This window comes from Zalophus californianus, chromosome 1 (genome assembly GCF_009762305.2).
Source record: "Zalophus californianus isolate mZalCal1 chromosome 1, mZalCal1.pri.v2, whole genome shotgun sequence".
In the NCBI taxonomy this organism is placed as follows: Eukaryota; Metazoa; Chordata; class Mammalia; order Carnivora; family Otariidae; genus Zalophus; species Zalophus californianus.
In genome coordinates, this window is record NC_045595.1 from 13,961,673 (window position 1) to 13,980,070 (window position 18,398).

The following is an 18,398-nucleotide window of genomic DNA, read 5'->3' on the forward strand; positions in this document are numbered from 1 at the left end:
CTGATATAACCCGGCAGACCCCCCGCCCCCAAATGCCCACATGCAACAGAAAACCTAGGCTGACTCAGGCAAAAACAATTATTGGCTCTAATGTCTAAAGAAATGACAGACTCTAGGCCCAGCTAGCTCCAGGAGCTGAATGGGGTCACCAGGACATGTCCAGGTTGCTCTCTCAGCTCTGCTCTCTGGGTGGCCTTAACTCTCAGGACCCTCTTTGTAGAGACAAAGATAACCACAGCAGTACCAGGCCATCATTCCACCAGCTCAGCAGCCCCTAGAAAAGAGCACCTACTTCCCCATGGCTCCCGAAGTATCAGAGCAGGCTTTGATTGGCTCATTGTGGGTAACATGACCATCTAGGAGCCAATCAGTGTGGCCAGGGGCCTAGAATGCTCTGGTTGGTCAGGCTTGGGTTGCAGACCCACTCCTGAAGGCTGGTGGGGAACCAGCCCCGTCTGCATGGAAAGGCATGAAAGGGAGTTCCACCAGGAGAAGAAATAGAAGACAGGCATTCAAGGACCTGATGGTCCCACGCTGGGTGACCCAGGAGGTTGTCCTTTAACGATGATGTGAGATGGCTGAAGTGCTTAGGAGATGTGAATGCCCCCCCACCCACCCCCCTCACACACACACACACACACACAGCTCATTCTATCATGCTCACTTCCAATTCACAGCCCACTGTGAGCTGCACCCCTCAAGGGTCAGGCTGACTCACTGCCTAAGACCAAGTATACAGGAGGCACTGGTATATGTTTTCATGTGAAAGAAAACTCCATCCTAGCTGTCCAGCACACCTTTGCGCATGCCATGCCAGTCCTGGGAGCACTCTTCACGCCTGCCAAAGGACTCCTGTGCCTTCAGGGAAACTTCACTGCCCCTCATCCTGGACACCCTGTCCCCCCCCACCTTCCCCCCCAGACCATTGAGGATGGAATGACCAAGGGAATGAACATACTAAAGTTCACACTCCTGGCCATGGCATTCAAAGCCTCTCTCGTTTCCTGGCTCTAACTTGCAGGGAGGTGTAGAACTGGCTGGTGGTCAGAGCATGGGCTCTGAAGGTAGGCTGACTTGGGCCTAATCTTGTCTTTTGTGTCCACGTGATGGGACCCTGGGCAGGACCTGACTCCTTTCTGGGCCTCGGTATGCTCAGCTAATAATGGGCACAACCAAAAGAACCTTGGAGCAAAGCCTGACTCCAGCATTACTAAAAAGCTACAGGCTTCAGGACAGCATGGAACCCAGTGTGAGACCCACGAAGAGGACAAAGAGACCCCAAGGACACAAAGACCCTGAGCATCGAACAGAAGCCAGAGGACTCACATGTGTCATCAGCTGATTTTTAATAAGACTGCCACAATAACTTGCTAGGGAAAAGAACGTCTTCCCCACAGACGTTTCTAGAACTGGATAGGCTATCTGGAAAATGAACCTCAACTCCAACCTCACACCGCATACAAACATTCACTGAAAATGAATCATGGATCTCCATAGAAAAACTGAAGCCATAAACCATTTAAAAGAAAGCCTAGAAAATCCCTGCAAACCTGATTAGCAAATACTGACAAAAACATAACCTGAACTTCATCAAAATTTAAAACGTCTGCTCTAAGAAAATGAAAAGTGAGTTCCAGAATGGGAAAAATATTCATGATATACCTATCCGACAAAGGACTTGTCTCCAGAATATGCGAAGGATGGGCATAGAATGAAGCCACTGTGGGTCCCTGGTGAACTAATGGCATGCCAGCACATGATCAGCGGGAGCAATGACCCTCACAACCCAGGCTAGGAAGTCACCCTTGCCAGCCCACCTTCCCGCTGGTCACCACTCAGGCCAGCTTCCCAGCCTGAGGTCAGAAAGACCAGGGAAAGAGGGGGTGTCCTATCGAGGACTCTGGCCCCCCAAGCCTGGCCAACCCACAGCCCCTACCGCAGCACCACCCACAGACCCCCTGCTGAGTACAAAGTATAAGTTTAAGAAGGCTGAATGGTGGAAAGGAGGAACAGGTTCAAGCCACCCACAGATCTGTGCCCAGAGAGTCATCCAGGTGGCTCATAGAGCAGGGGCCTGGAGCAGGCAAGGTCAAGGCCTAACAGCTACCTTCTGCTGGGTGGCTCTGGCCAGTGGCTTTCCCTCCTGCAGCTGTTAGGGGACAGGTGCAGAACAGATACTTGTAGCGATGATCTGTTCCTGGAGATCTCCTCTCCCTGAGGCAGGATGAAGCCAAGAGAAGGGTCTCAGGTGCTGTGCTGGCAGAGGCCTGACCACTGGCTCTGCCTGTTCTGGCTGTGATGGTGGGCAGCATTTAAGGGAGAAGCTCCTACAGCCCCAGGTTGGGGGAAGAAGTAAAGGAGATCAAGAGGAACTCCCAGAATCAAACCTAACCCCTCCCCATAGTCCCTGAGGCCCCACAGGGTCCAGTTCTGCTGACCACACACTGTTCTCAACCTTAAACGTACCGGGCTCAATCCTGCTCCAGGGCCTTTGCACTGGCTATGCTGTTACCCAGACATGGGGCTGTATGCTTGCCGTATAGCCAGCCTACTGTGGTCGCTCAGGTCTCAGCACTGTCCCCAGTTAGATCCTGTCAGGATCCCCAGATGGGGCAACAGAAACGAGAGCAGTAGAGTAACCAGCATAACTGGGTGTGAACCCCCGCAGAGCCCAGCTGTGTACCCTGAACGCATCGCCCCACTTCTCCAGGCCTCTGTTGCCCCCTTTGTAAAGCAAGTCTGCCGTGGCCTGGGAGGAGATACCCCCCGCTCTAGTCCTGCATGACCCTGGATGTAACACAGGTTGTCTCTGGCCCAGCCCCAAGTGACAGTGGAAGAAGGGACTGGAGGCGGCAGAGTGCGGGGTAGGAGGCTTTATTTCACTGAAGGGGTGGGAGGGAGAACCTGGACAGAGGGCAGCAGGCGGTGTGGGTGGGGGTTGACGCTTGGACAGGGACTGGGTTGGGGAAGGGCTGCCCCCAGGCCTGTTGGGAAGGAGAAACTCTGGCCGGCCTCTGTTGAGACCTAACCCAAGGGGGTGGGGGTGGGAATGGGAATTGGGTCTGGAGGAATGAAGGCCCCCTCCCTCCGGGCTGGACATGGAGCCCGGGCCCTGCCTCACTTTCCTCCTATAGGGCCATAGTCCCTCCTGGCTCACTGGGGCCACGTGGCCCCCACACCTCACTGCTCCTGCCCCAGAGGAGGGGGTTAGATCAGACAGGGCAGTGGACAGGGAGCCTGGGGAAGTTAGGGAGCGCGGGGCGGGGTCCACGGTGTGCGAGGGGGTGGTGGCCACCTGGGTGGTCAGTTCCTGGCAGCGATGACCACAGAGAGAGCCACGCCCCCCAGGGCAACAGCAGTTGCCCCAAACAGCCACTTCCAGGGGATGGACTGTGGATAAAGGGGAGGGAAGAGAAGGCTGGAGGGCGGTCAAGACCGATACCGCGGGCTTCAGCTACCAACATGGCCCAAACAGGCCTCCCAGCAAACCACTGCCTGACAATGCCTCTCCCACCTTCCGCCAAACTCCTATTCATACAACAAAACTCAAGCCAAGTGTCCTCTGTTCTAGAACACCTCCCCTTCCCCTCTGAAAGAGCTATCACTCCCCACCCTGAGCACTACAGGCTGTGTTCCATCTTCTGCTCTAGCCCTGGCTGCACAGGGCTGAGGTTTCTCTGTGTCCCCAACATGGTCCAACACAGCCCAGCTGACAGGGACATCAATGCTTACAAAATGAAGAAACTCCTTCTGGGTGGCATGCCCCGCCCTTAGCCCCTGCCCCTCCTCTGGGAGCATCCCTGTGCCTGCCAGCCCCAGCTCACCCAGGCACCCTTGCCAGGACACTTGGCAGGCAGCCGGCTGGGGTTCCCCAGCATTTTCCGGTACAGGGCGGTCTCTGTGCTCCTCTGGGCCGCGTGCTTCTTCACCAGTTTCGAAAGCTCTGCGTGGATCGTCTGCAAGAGGTGGGTGTCAGTTGGGCTAAGAACACGCAGTGGCAGCAGCGAACCTGACCATCATTTCTGATGCTCTGCCTTTCCGGGGCCCCTGGTCACTTTGGGGCTAGGGCCAGTGGGACACGAAAGTTCCATCTGCCCCTCTCTGGGCATCAGCAAAGTGGAGGCTGCCATCTCTATTCCCCTAAGTAACCACTGGATGGGAAAGAGCACAAGGTGGCCAGGAGAGAAGAAGATTTTGGTAGAAAAGCTGAGGACACTGACCTGGCCACGTTGGTGGCACCCTTGGCCTCTGGGATCCCTGTGGGGGAGGGGTGAGCCCAAACCACCTATGCAGGGGTCATGAGGGTCTCAGCAAACTGGCTGGGACTCTTCAGCCGCCCACCCTCTCCCTGTCACTGCCCAGGCTGGAACACCATAGAAAGAGCCACAGCAAGAAGAACAAGGCAAAGACCACAGGATGACTTCCCAGACAGGCGGGCAGGGCAAGTCTGAAGGTTGCCTCCTTTCTGCTCACCTTGTTGGAAGGTTCCAACTTCAGGGCTGCCCTCAGAATGGGGATGGCCTCACTGTACTCCCCTTGCTGGGCCAGCACCTATGGGAGGAAATGGATGGCATCACTCTGGAACCACAATGCACCAGGATCTTCTTCAAAAGGCCCAGCCCTGCCAGGCTCCTGGCCACCCCGACCAGTCCCAAATCTATCACCAACAATCATCCCAGGGATCCAGCCACCTGTATACCGTTCCCGAGCCCTCAGACTACATAAGCGCCCCACTAGGCTCAGTGTCCCAGTCTGTTACCTCCCCTGCATGTCTGTCTCAGACTTTGCAGGAAACCTAGGTGCTGGCCTCACCTCCTCTCTTGCTACCCTAGCTGGCTCAAGAAGCCAAATGAGCATTTCCAAAGCTTTGACTACAGTGAATGATTCAGAGCCAGCCAATGAGATCCATCTGAACTATGCTGGTGTCACTGAGAGACCAGATACTGAGTGGGCAGGATGAAAGCCTTGAGCTTTTTTTTTTTTTTTAAGATTTTATTTATTTGACAGAGAGAGACACAGCGAGAGAGGGAACACAAGCAGGCGGAGTGGCAGAGGGAGAAGCAGATTCACGCTGAGCAGAGAGCCAGATGCGGGGCTCAATCCCAGGACCCTGGGATCATGACCTGAGCCGAAGGCAGATGCTTAACGACTGAGCCACCCAGGCACCCCAGCCTTGAACTTCTGAGGGAAAAGGAAGAAGCATCTTGGTCATCCTGAGGGGAAAACCCACAGCAGACAGGCACAGCATCCCTACAACATTGCTAACGCCTGGATCCAGCCACGCCTGAAGCCAACATCCCATACTTGGCAGTTCCACAAGTTATTAATTCCTCCTCTTGCTTGAATCTGTTTGAATAGGTTTGTTGCCTACAACCAGCAAATATAAGCGTGTGTGAGGCTACATGAGCCAGACAATCCCACTGCCCCCAAGAGGATTACAGACCCCTAAAAAATAGACAGCATCTTCTTCCCACACTTCTACACAGAACCCTACACACAAGTAAAAAAAATGCTGGTTGGAGGCAGGCCCTGCTCATGCCTCTCATAAACAGGCTAGGTGGCCCGCCATTTGCTTGTGTCTCATCCTCAGTTTACTGCTAAAAGGTGCTGAACCTCTCCCCCCAACACATATGCACACAGACACACACAAGGGTAGGGATGAACAGAGATGGGGGCAAAAGCAATTACAGTCAAGTCTACACAGGCCAAATTCATCCCTACATTCCATAGCACTTACTGGACACCCACTGTGTACCTGGCCCCGTTTGCATGGCTAGAGATTTACCAGGGAGTGAAAGAGACAAAAATCTCCAGCTTCTAGTAAGGGACATAACAACCACAATGACACCTGCCTGTGCTGACAGCAACACGGAAAACATGAAGACAGGGCAGGGGGTCAGGTGGGTGTGGCAGGGAGAGCTTCCTGAGGAGGTGACATCAGAGCAAAGATCTGAAAGAGGTGAAAGAGGGACCCATGGGTGGGGGGAGGGGAGTCTGGGGCGTGAATGTTTCAGGCAGAGGGCAAGCCTGTGCAATGTCCCTAGGGTGGGAACGGCCCTGACCTGGGCAGCAAGCAGTGAGGAAGCTGAGCAGGATGGAGAGAAGGAAGAGGAGAGGTGGAAGGTGATGGAGGGAGAACCAGATGACTCAGAGCCCCAAGGGCTGCAATGAGGACTTGGCTTTTTACTCGAGAGACATGTGAACCGTGGAGGGTTGGTTATATGCAAGGAGCAGTCACCAAAGGGCCACAGAGCAGTGTCAGGGATAAGAGGGAACCTAAGACCTAGGGATCGAGTCTGGCCTCAGTCAATGAATTGCTATGATCCAGACCACACCCCAGCGCCTGTCTGGGACTCAGTTTCCCCACCTGTACCCCAGAGAGCTTGCCTGGTTGATGCCCATGCCCGTCTCAAATCCAGAGTTTGGAACCGGCCCCGCTGCTCTGGGTGGGGGGAATTAGCCTGCCCACCTGTAGCTTATGCATACCATCTGCCCATGGCTTGTGGTCCGTCCACCTGCAGCCCGCAGCTCACCTTGCCCTTGCGAAAGAGAGCCTTGATGTTGTCAGGCTGGTGCTCCAGCACGAGGCTGCAGGAGCGCAGAGCGGCGCGGTAGTGGTCCAGCTTCAGCTGTGAGGCTGCCAGGTTGTTCAGACATTTCACCTTCAGCTGCAGGAGCTGCTCCTCCTCCTCGAATGTCATGTCCACTGTGGGGGGATGGCGCTCAACCGTGGCCATGGTTACCATGCCGTCAGCACCCCACAGCCGCCCATCTGTAGAGGGCCGGCCACCTTCTAACCCAGGGAAAGGCACTCCCCACACTGTGTGACCCAGGCCGAGGCCCACTCCCTCTGTACCTGGTGGCAGAAGAGACTTGGTGGGGAGGGCCTCTGAGTACCCCCAGTCCCAAGAGACTGGAGAGAGAGGGGCTCTAAATTCCCAGGGGCAGGGCCTCCACCATCTATTCCTCAGAGGACCTCAAGCCTCTCTGGTCTGTTTCCCTATCTCTAACACAGGCCAAGACCACCCCATCCTCAGGGCACTCCTAAGTAGTCTGTTAAGATGGAGCCTAAGCAATGCGAAGGCTTAACTACAGGGCACATGGATTGACACGGTCTATGGTCACCCACATTCCAACATCTACCTGCGTTCTGTAACATTCCATTGATCGGGGACACACCATAACTCTACAGTGGACTCTAGCCTAAAGGTAGGAACAGTTGAACATCTATCCATATTCTGGTATATTCTAGAACATTCTGAGTCTGAGTCCCTCTGTGGCTGGATGTTTCTGGCACTAGTGGATGTCTTTGCAGGGGGCGGCAGGATTTGACTTGGCAGTCACCTTTGGCGCTAGAGGTGATGGCCTTGATGGCGAGGTCGTAGGAATTGGCAGCCAACACGAAGTCGGCCCGCTGGTAGTGGGCATTGCCACACTCCCGCTTCCGGTTGGCCAGAGCCACACGCTCCTGCCCGGTGAGCATTTCCAGGTCAGGCCCATCCACGGCAGTCTTCAGGGTCACCTCCAGGCACAGGGCCGCGTGTGGGGGGATGTATGGGCTCCTGCTGGGGGATGGGGCAAGAGCAGCACTCAGACCCAGCAACCACCATGAATGAACCCTAGACACACTGGGTTGGCTAGGGAGCAGGGGGGCGGGGGGGAAGGCTCAAGACTTGGGAGCTGGCCCCACTGTCACCCCCTCCTCAGTAAAACGGAAGGGAAGTACCTGGCCACCCATGAGCTACCTGACTTGGTGAGTGACTTCCCATCCCTAAGTCTCAGTTTCTTTTTCCTATAAAATTGGTAAGCAAAGGGGTCCCTCATGGGGACCCTGCTGGTAACAGGTTCTCACCTGCCCTGGGGGCCATAGCAGTACTTGGAATCAGCAGTGACCATAGCTGTCTCCCCCACATCCATGAGCGGAACGCTGAGATCCAGGGCCTGGGTATGTGGGACAAGAGGGTCAGGCAGGCTCAGGTACAGAGGAGCAATGCCATGCCTGCTCTGACCCCACCACCGCCTTACCCCCCCGCCCAGCCTCTGCCCTCCAGCCACCACCACCTCCCCTCCACCCCAATGGGCCTCCTCCACTCAGCCCCAGGCCAGCTGCCAGGCCCCTTGCGCCCTCCCACCTGGATGACGTCGCAGTCACCCAGGGTGAACACCAGCTCTGGTTCTTCCTGCACCCGAGTGCCATTCTCCAGCGAGGTCTGCAGCTGCACAGTGACTACCTGGCCTTTAGCTGGGCGGCTCGAGCCAGGTGGGCCTGGGACCAGCGTCTTCTTCCGTAACAGCCCATTCCCTGCCAGGGACCAGGGACAAGCAGCCTGTCACTGGGCAGGTCAGATGCGTGCCTGCTCCCCAAGTACCCCTCTCCCAGCAGCCAGCTGAGCCTCAAACAGCTGTTCTGCCACTTACTGGGTAAGTGACCCCATGCCCCTGGGACTGTCCCTGTCTGGACACTAGGCATGAAAGGATCAATTTGAGGGGTGATGATAATGGCCCGTCTGACCATTATGTTAAGAAAATTTAAGACTTGGAACACCTGGGTGCCTTAGTCGGTTAAGCGTCTGCCTTTGGCTCAGGTCATGATCCTGGGGTCCTGGGATCGAGTCCCTCATTGGGCTCCTTGCTCAGCAGGGAGCCTGCTTCTCCCTCTGCCTGCCACTCCCCCTCATTGCACATACACCCTCCCCTTCTGACAAATAAATAAATAAAATCTTAAAAAAAAAAAATTAAGATTCAGTCAGGGCAAAGAGCTGAGAAAAGTCATCCTGCCCAGCAGAGTCAGGCTAGCAGGGATGTCCAAGCAAGAGACTCTGGAGCCACCCTTCACTCCCTCTCCAGGTTCCAATTCAGCCCTTCAACATTTGAGCCTCGATTTACCTAGCCATGAAATGGGGTCATCAGGGAGAACCCTGGTGACACTGAGTGAGCAGTTTGCTTGGTTAACAGAGTATTTGTGACACCAGGTGTCCCTACCAAAGCACCACATCACATTTCAAAGTTAAGCAGCCAGAGGGCCTATAAGCAACAGTCCCCCTGATGGGCCCACAGCCCATGTTTTCCTCCAAGCCCCAAGCAATCACAGGAATGGCCAAATGACCACGGCCAATAGCTACTGAGCAGCCATGAGGCCCAGCACCCTCACGAATCCACTCAAGGAACTCCCACAACAAAGACAGCCACTGTCTTCCCATGACCACCACTAAGGCAAATGAGGGCTTACACCTGTGAGGCCCATCAGACTGATATCTGCAGTCATCCATATTCCCGACATTTACCTGGATACCATATTATTCCACCAGTTTGGAATATACCATAATTCCGAATGGACCTTTGACTAAAGGTGAGGAACAGGGAAATATCTATAAATATTCTGGAATATTCTAGAATGTTCCAAATTTCTGTACTGTTCCCCAACTTGTACATGCCTCATATCCAGTCTCAGATCAGTGGTTCCCTAGGAAACCCTGTGTCTCTAAGTTTCTGGGCACGGATGGTGGATGTGCTGGTAGGGTTACAACCAAGCACTGCCTCTTATCGCGGTAGACTCTGGGCAAATCACGTACCCTCTCAAGGCCTCAGTTTCCTTGTTCAGAAGCCCAAATTCTGACCTCAGAAAACGGCTGGCTCAAATATAAATGGAGTCAGGTTCGTGCTCAGACGGGAAGCAGGGCAGCTCTTGATATCAGTAAAGAAGAGCTTCCCAAATTCTAATAGAGCAAAGGAGGCTGTCTGTTGGGCAAGCACCTCCACTTCTCTGTGCCTCAGTTCCCTCATCTTTAAGATGGGGATATGGTGGGGCACCTGGGTGGCTCAGTTGGTTAAGCATCTGTCTTGGGCCTGGGTCATGATCCCGGAGTCCCGGGATTGAGCCCCTTATCTGCTTTTCCCTCTGACCCTCTCCCTTATTGTGCGCTCGCTCTCTCTCAAATAAATAAAATCTTAAAAAAAAAAAAAAAGATGGGGATATGGTAAGAATTACATCACAGGGTTGTTGTGAGGCTAAAATATGATGCAAAGGCCTGGCACAGACCCAGTGCTCAGTATTACCTGGTATTATTTTTACTTTTTTAATATTATATTTATTGATTTATTTGAGAGAGAGAGAATGAGAGAGAGCATGAGCTGGGGAAGGGGCAGATGGAGAGGGAGAAGCAAAGAGCCCGATGTGGGACTCGATCCCAGGATCCTGAGATCATGACCTGAGCTGAAGGCAGACACTTAACTGACTGAGCCACCCAGGCACCCCAACCTGGTGTTATTTTTAGAAGTAACATTTCTATCAACAGTAGAGATGATAATAGTAACAATTCTCCATTATCAAATCGGGATTACTTGATACTATTGCTTCAATATCAGTATCCATGATCTGATTAATGATGTTTCACTACCACATTTATTAGCAGATACTAACGTTATTTAACATACTAGTAACAGTACCAGTAGCAATATGTTTCTCTAGTTTCCAGAGTCGCTATCATGGGGTACATGGTGGGGCACATGTGTGGGTTCCCCAAGTTTCTTTCTTGTAGGACTTCTCTGAACAGTCACAATGCTAATGCATGCTATGAGCCAGGCAGAGGATTGAACAAGATGGGATGTTCTCCAGATCTATTTGACCCCTGAACACATTTTCAGGGGACAAGCACTTGTCAGACAAATGCCAAAAAACGCAATAGTGGGGGTTAGGAACTGCCAGCACCCGGCATACTGGCTGTGTGGTCCTGGGCAGGTGACTCAGCCTCTCTGAGCTGCTCTTAGCAGCTCTGGGAAACAGGGACATAACATGACATGCGTGTGCACGTGTGCATGTGACAATGAAAGGGGTTCTTAGATATGAAGTGTCTCAACCAGTTGCCTGTGGCGGGCGATCACCGTGGTTACATGTTTTACTTCCAACCTACTGAATAGCAGAGAGGGGAAAATGAGGCTCAGGGGAGAAGAGGGCCTAGGCCAACGTCATTCCTGAACCTGAGCTGTCCGGGCCATGTGGGTCAACCCAAACCACCCCTGCTCCTTACCCAGGATGTCCAGCCACTCATCCGGGGCTGGGGCAGGCTCGGGCTCAGGCTCCATGGCGGCCAGGAACTCTCGGGCCAGGGCCCCAGGCTGCTCAGCCTCCTCCAATGGAGGCTGCCCCACGTCTTCAAGTGGTGGCAGCTCACTCAGGTCTTCTTCCTCCTCTTCCTCCTCCTCCTCGCCCTCTGCGTCTTCCACCCCATCCAGCACCTCGAAGTCCTCAAGTGGTGGGACCCCAGCAGGCAGTGGGGCAGTGGGCTCGGGCCCTGAGGCAGAGGGCTCAGCACAGGATGCCATGCTGCTGGGGGGACGGGAATTGGCCCTGGTAGGGGGAATGGATGGGGTAAGAATCCCACCCTCAAATTCTCCTCTGCATCCATTCACCACACAGCCAATCACCTGCTGTGTGACTTAGGGGCACCAGGCCTTAATTTCCTCATCTATACAGAGGATAAAGAACAACACATGCTTGCCCCACACATCAAACCCTGGGGATCAATCAGTTTCAAACAATGTAAGCTGTTTTACAGCTAATTATTTTTTTAGTTTTTACAAATACCCAGAGAAGTAGGAAACATCCCCCCCTCCATATTTTACAGAAAAGGAAATTGAGGCCCAGAGAGGCAAAGCTATTTGCCCAAGGTCACAGAGCAAGGCAACTCCAGGGACAGAATTTAAACCTGGGGCTTTATCAGATTAAATGCCCAGAGGGGGTGCTAGGATTTTTTTTAGGGTGACTGAAGTCTCAGGAAATCTATTTTTAGAGCCCAAAGGGAATTGAATCTTTAACAGGACTCCCTATCTCCAGCTGCCCCTTCTCCTAAGGGTTGCCACTAGAAATCCCAAGCCTTTTCTTCCCATACCCTGAATCTAATACCACTCCCCAACACCAAGGACCCTGACCTAAACCCTTCCCTGGGAGCCCTTTCACCTCTCCTCAAACCTCCTGATCACTCTCTCAAAGTAGCCTCCTTTACAGGAGTGGTCAAGACCCCCACAGCATTCTACAGCCTCCTCCTCTGGCTTGAACAGCTGCCCCCCCTCCCCCCCCCCCCCCCCCCCCCCCCCCCGCCCCAGGACCCAAGCTCGGAGGTGGTAGAGCCCAGCCTTCATTCTAACCCACAGCATCTCCTCCCTAACCCTCACCTGCCTGCTCCTTCCGGGCTTCGGCCCCATTTTCTGAGACCCTCCCAGCCCCCACCCCCACAATCCCCTGCGCCCGCATAACTCCCCCTCCCCCCTCCCCCAACTACCGCCCCCAGCCCGGGCCAGCTCCCCCCACAGCCACTCAGTCGACCGTAAACACCCTGATGTCCCCAGACGCCCCTCTCCCGATCGCCTAACACCGTACGCCCTCCAGACGCTCCCCCGCCCCGGCCTGGCTCTCCGTCAACCTCCCACCCAGGCCCCCAACGCCTCATGCCTGTCTGACGCCACCAGTCTGGGGCCCCCGACCCCCCGCACCCCTCGGGGCCCCAAGCCCTGCACTTCCCTGCCAGCACCGCCCCCACCCACTCCCCTCAGTCCCCTTTGGTTCCCACCCCCGGCCGCCCGCGCTCGGCCGCGCCCCCTCTAGCACTCCGACCCTCCGCGCCCCCGGGCTCGCCTCCCCCCGCGGCCCTTGGCCCCGCCCATCGGCCCCAGCCCCCATCGCCCCAGCACCCAGACCAGCCCAGGCCTGGGCAGCGCCCCCAGCCGGCGCAACCCTGCCGGCGCCCCGGGACACGTGCCTCCGGCTCCGGGACCCCCGCCTGGGGTCCTGCGCCCCCCTCCCCGCCCCCAGCCGCGGCCGCCGCGCCTCGGGAACCAGGCTCGGGCGCCTGGCCCCGCCCCCACCGCGCCCATTGGCCGCCGCTGCTGCGACTGCAGCACCCATTGGTCCGTACGCACATCCGTCTCGGGAGCAAGCACCACCCCCTTCCTGCCTGTTTCCGCGGGGCGTTCTTAAAGGGGCAGAAGCTGCAGCGCCACCCAGAGCGGGGGCGGGGGCGGAGGCGGGGGCCGGGGCCGGGGTCGGGGTCTCCGGACTGGAGTCTCTTCGCCAATCCGCGCCGCGCTGCTTTTCGGGACTCACCGTTCCCGTGTGAGCTTCATCTTGCTCATCTGCGAAATGGGGATAAACACTCCCGTCCACGCACTCTCACCTTGGGGGGGCTTTTGGGAGGACAGCCCTAAAAGGTATTTCCTTAAGGAGCTCAGAATTGACCGTCGGTGCAGCTCTGGGACTTCTGGATAACCCACCCTTAAGCCCTAATTACAGATGTGGACCCAAGGTCTCGAGGGGAAGCGATCACCCAAGGGCACACAGGACCCCCACCCCTCACGTGGTCTGTCTGATCCCCGAAAGGTTCCCTTTTGCACAGAGAAGAAACTCAATTAATGGTTAGGTGAGCGACTGAGCAAGCAGGGCTGCTGGAAAGAGTTTCTCCTACCGGCACCCTCTGCCAGAGGTGATAAGGTACCCATGGCCTCGGGAGAAGGTGGCAGCTTCGATTAGATGGGTTTTTATGGATCTTGTTTTGAAAAAGGGGGGACACTTACTCTTCCCTCGTTCTATTTTATTTCTTTCCCAGGAGTTACCCATTTACAGAATGATCTCGTTCATTCTTTTGCTTCTCTCCCTTTATCCCACTCTGCTCCATCCTGGAAAGAATTTTGCCTGTTTTGTCCCCACTGCATCCTTGAGTGATGCCTAGCACCTACGGTATGGGAGTTCAATAAATGAATAATTGAATGAATGAATGAATGAATGAATGAATGAATGAACAAACGAATGAATCACTGCCTATTGGAGGTAGCTAACACTGGAGGAGGTAACTGGTTTTGGAAGTAACTAACTTTTCAGACTGGTGATCCTTCCAAGGTCACTTCCTACAGGAAGCTCTCCCTGACCTCTCTAAGGCAAAGCCTGATTGGCTGTCCTCTTAGCTTGATGAACCTTCACTTCGTAACTGATTTTATTATGTCTGTGCCATTATTTGACTTATCTCTGCTTTGCCCACTAGATTGGAAAAACCCCATAGTCTGGGAAGGGTCTGTTTGTCATTGTTTTAACACTGGAGCCTACACAGTGACTGGCACAAAAGGAGAGGAGGTGGGGGGAATTCAGGGGAATCACTGTGGTTGGAAGGAAGGCAGGCTAGCCAGCCAGAGAAGTGCTAGGCTGGTGAAGATATGTGAGGAATATCCTGGGAAAGAACATCAAATAGCCCCTGGGCCAGTGCTGGTTCTGAGGGACTTGGACTACTCCCTGTCCATCTCTGAACCTGTGTTTTCATCTGCACAGTGGAGTCTCTTACCAATCCAGCCCCACCTCTGTTATAAGGGCTGGAAGAACTATAATAAATAACAATGATACTAATAAGTAAACAACTAAGTTAAATATAAACTGATAACAGCAACTATTGCAACACTAATAGTAATGGCTGACACTCATCAGAGGTGAAGGCAAACATTCACATGTATTTAATCCTCTCATCAGCCTTATGAAACAAATACTCTGATATTTGGAGACCATGTCATTGACTGCATGGTATTGCGATTGTCATAGTTTCCTGGTGAACGAGACTTTTTATTGTTATGATGTGCTCCTATTTATTTCAATGTTTCTTGCCTTGGATGGACTTTGTCTGATATTAAGATGGCACATCTGTTCTCTTTTGGCTCTTTTTATTTTTATTTTTTATTTTATTTTATTTAAAAGACTTTATTTATTTATTTGACAGAGAGAGAGTTAGTGAGAGCAGCAACACAAGCAGGGGGAGTGGGAGAGGGAGAAGCAGACTCCCTGCCGAGCAGAGAGCCCGATGTGGGGCTCAATCCCAGGACCCTGGGATCATGACCTGAGCTGAAGGCAGACGCTTAACGGGTGAGCCACCCTGGCGCCCCATTGGCTCATTTTTTTAAAGATTATATTTATTTGTCAGAGAGAGAGAGCACAAGCAGGGGGGGCAGCAGGCAGAGGGAGAAGCAGGCTTCCTGCTGAACAAGGAGCCCAACACGGGAGGTCCCAGGACACCTGGGACCACGACCCCAGCCAAAGGCAGATGCCCAACTCACTGAGCCACCCACGCATCCCTTGGCTCATTTTTTAAATGCACCATCCTTTTGCAAACTTTACCTTAAACTTCTCTGTATCCTTACGTTGTATGTGTGTCTCTTGTAAGCAGCACAGAATTGAGTTTTGCTTTTCGATCTAGTCTGCCCACTTTTGTCTTTTTTTAAGATTTTATTTATTTGACAGAGAGAGAGACAGTGAGAGAGAGAGCACAAGCAGGGGGAGTGGGAGAGGGAGAAGCAGGCTTCCCGCTGAGCAGGGAGCCTGATGCAGGGCTCAATTTCAGGACTCTGGGATCATGACCTGAGCCAAAGGCAGACGCTTAATGACTGAGCTACCCAGGTGCCCCCCATTTTTGTCTTTTAACTGGGGCATTTGGCCTATTTACATTTAATATAATTATGGACCTATTTGGACTTAAATGTGTGTGTTTTTTCTCTGACTCACCTGCTCCGTGCTCCTTTTCTCTCTCTTTTCTTGCCTTTTTAGGATTGGATGCATGTTTTTTGGTAAGACTATCCTCATCTAACAGATGGGGAAACTAAGGCACAAAGAAATTGCCTTGTTCAAGGTCACAGTGATGAAAAACAATATAGGTCAGGTCTCTTCCCCTATTGAGCTTTTATTTCACCTAGGGAGCTGGATATTGCACAGTGATTCAGATAAGTACCTAATTGCAGCTGTGATAAGCACTAAATAGGAAATAAAACTTAAAAAGTGGCAGAGAGCGGCTTCCAGTCCCCAGACTTAGACCTCCCCCAACAATGTCCCCATCACTGGTCTGAGTGTTCCCATCACTTTTCACCCTCTCCCTTGAACACAAAAAGGAGAAAAATATTTTGTCTCTACTCCACTCTTCACAAAACATTCGGGGCGAGGAGCGCCTGGGTGGCTCAGTCATTAAGCATCTGCCTTCAGCTCAGGTCATGATCCTGGGGTCCTGGGATCGAGCCCCGCATCGGGTTCCCTGCTCGGCGGGAAGCCTGCTTCTCCCTCGCCCACTCCCCCTGCTTGTGTTCCCTCTCTCTCTGTGTCTCTCTCTGTCAAATAAATAAAATCTTTAAAGGAAAAAAAAAACATTAGGGGCCAACCAAGTCCCTTTTAGCCTTGACTTGAAGCTCTCATCCCTTCCAGGACTCTCATAAATGTTTCCAGGCTCCCAACAGAACCCGAGGGACCCATTGAAAAGCTTGGTTTTTCCAGCCTGGGCCTCTTCTGCTGCAGTCTGCAGACAAGAGCCATGGTTCCCAGCATCCCCCACCCAGCTCTTCCCTCAGCACTGGCTGCTGCCTGACTCACAGAGCTCCACAATTCTTCCAGAAATCAAATGCACGCTGTGTGCTTTCCCTCCATCCTGCCTTTGCTCCTGTGATTCTCTCAGTCCTGGATGATTGTCAGCACCGAGAAAACTTCTAATCCTATCTCAAAACCCCATCCAGATGTACCTGCTTCCTTGCCCCCAAATGAGTCCTCATACCCCACTCTTCAGGTTCCTCCAGGCTTGCATCTCTCCTCTCTATAGCCCTGCATTGTTCCCTTTGGTACTGGGACTGTCTGTGTCAGACCCTGTCTCCTTTCATCCTCCAGGGCTAGGCAGGGACTAAGTACTCTCTGGATCGCCAGAATATGGGCCACATCCAGAGGAAGTGCCTAGAGGGTTTACTGAACAATTTTTAAAACTTTTGAACTAAATATATAAGAATCCTGGTCCTCATTAACTTCTCAATGAATGAAGGCAACGGAATCTGGGAATAATAATACTTTACCCTCAGTATATGGAGGGCTTATAGTGGGCCAAGCCTTATTGTAAGGAATTAATCTGTATGATTTTACAAGGCTAAGCCATTTGCCCAAGTCCACTCAGCTAGGATGTGACAGAGCTGGAATTAGAACTCAGGTTTGTCCAATTTCAGGGCTCCTAAAGAGTCTTCCATGTACCCAAGGGCATGTGTGTATCTTCCAAGCTGTCAACCACGTTAAGAGGCAGATGCCGTGATCACTCATAGTTAATAAACTGAGACCTAGAAAAATTAGATGCAGGGCGCCTGGGTGGCTCAGTTGGTTAAGCAACTGCTTTCAGCTCAGGTCATGATCCTGGAGTCCTGGGATCGAGTCCTGCATCAGGCTCCCTGCTCAGCAGGGAGTCTGCTTCTCCCTCTGACCCTCTTCCCTCTCGTGCTCTCTATCTCTCATTCTCTCTCTCAAATAAATAAAATCTTTAAAAAAAAGAAAACGAAAAATTAGATGCATAATATATAACATATACACATCATCAGACCTCAATAACTAATAATTGCTAACATTTATTGAGCAAGTACTATTTGCCCTGTTTTGTTCATGCATTTAACTTGAATTACCTCACAGTGCATCTTTGTATCATTATGAACTCATGGTTTTGTGTATATAAAACAGAACAGATATAGAAGTAAATATAAATGTGTATGCGTTGGTTAGTATACATATCAGTATTTTCTAACTCTTACTGCTGAGAGGATCTCTGAGCAATGATACCCCAGTAGCAGTGAGCACACCCAGCAGCCAGATCTTAGTTTCTCAAGACCATTCTCCAAGAAAAGGAACCAGGCTCCTTGGAGAAATGGTTGATTCCAGGGATATTCCAAACCAAGTATGGAACATCTTGTAGTGCTAAAAGTAAGGAAGTTCTCAGAGAAAGATGAAGACATATATTTTTTTAAGATTTTATTTATTTATTTGACAGAGAGACAGCGAGAGAGGGAGCTCAAGCAGGTGGAGTGGGAGAGGGAGAAGCAGGCTTCCCACTGAGCAGGGAGCCCAATGCGGGGGCTCGATCCCAGGACCCTGAGATCATGACCTGAGCCGAAGGCAGTCGCTTAACCAACTGAGCCACCCAGGTGCCCTGAGGAAGACGTATTTAAAAAAAATTTTTCCCCCCGAGGGGAAAGGGAGAGAGAGACTCTCAAGCAGACTCCCTACTGAGCATGGAGCCCTATCCCACGACCCTGAGATCACGACCTGAGCTGAAATCAAGAGTCGGATACTTAACCGACTGAACCACCCAGGTGCCCCAAAGATGGAGACATATTAAAAGAACATGGAAGCTAACCTAAACTGGCAGCAAAGTAAGTAATGAATTAATTGTAGGGGCACTGGCTGGCTCAGTCCGTAGAGCATGTGACTCTTCATCTCAGGTTGTGAGTTCAAGTCCCATGTTCAGCATGAAGCCTACATAAAAAAAAAGAAATTATTGTAACCAACAAAATAAATGCTCATGAGTTCATAGTGATATAAATACTTGAATAAATGCGTAACTAGAGAAGAATGGACAGCTCTTTAC

General features: G+C 52.5%; 1 protein-coding gene across 6 annotated transcripts; it reads right to left on the reverse strand.

Annotated features, from left to right (window-relative positions):
• Positions 1 to 2,858: 2,858 nt before the first annotated feature.
• Positions 2,859 to 12,878, reverse strand: FKBP8 (FKBP prolyl isomerase 8). Of its 6 annotated transcripts, none has more exons than XM_027586648.1 (9): positions 12,756 to 12,878; positions 11,028 to 11,347; positions 8,133 to 8,302; positions 7,853 to 7,941; positions 7,345 to 7,565; positions 6,534 to 6,772; positions 4,474 to 4,551; positions 3,825 to 3,956; positions 2,859 to 3,390 (listed from the first exon to the last, which is right to left on the reverse strand). In XM_027586648.1, the coding sequence occupies exons 2-9, from the start codon at positions 11,320 to 11,322 to the stop codon at positions 3,304 to 3,306; spliced, it is 1,311 nt and encodes a 436-aa protein (XP_027442449.1). In that variant the 5' UTR covers positions 11,323 to 11,347; positions 12,756 to 12,878; the 3' UTR covers positions 2,859 to 3,303. The 6 variants fall into 6 exon arrangements, with proteins under 6 accessions (XP_027442449.1, XP_027442450.1, XP_035579265.1 ...); XM_027586649.1 differs by lacking the exon at positions 12,756 to 12,878 and adding an exon at positions 12,567 to 12,588; XM_035723372.1 differs by lacking the exon at positions 12,756 to 12,878 and adding an exon at positions 12,172 to 12,265 and having other exon boundaries at positions 7,345 to 7,562.
• Between the last annotated feature and the right edge of the window lie 5,520 nt (positions 12,879 to 18,398).

Coding starts and splice junctions, on each gene's coding strand:
- FKBP8 (XM_027586648.1), bottom strand. CDS start 11,322: ATGGCATCCTGTGCTGAGCCCTCTGCCTCAGGGCCCGAGCCCACTGCC. Junction 8,303..11,027: donor TGAGTGGCTGGACATCCTGG/GTAAGGAGCAGG, acceptor GGTCCCTGGCAG/GGAATGGGCTGTTACGGAAG. Junction 6,773..7,344: donor CATCACCTCTAGCGCCAAAG/GTGACTGCCAAG, acceptor GGCCCTCTACAG/ATGGGCGGCTGTGGGGTGCT.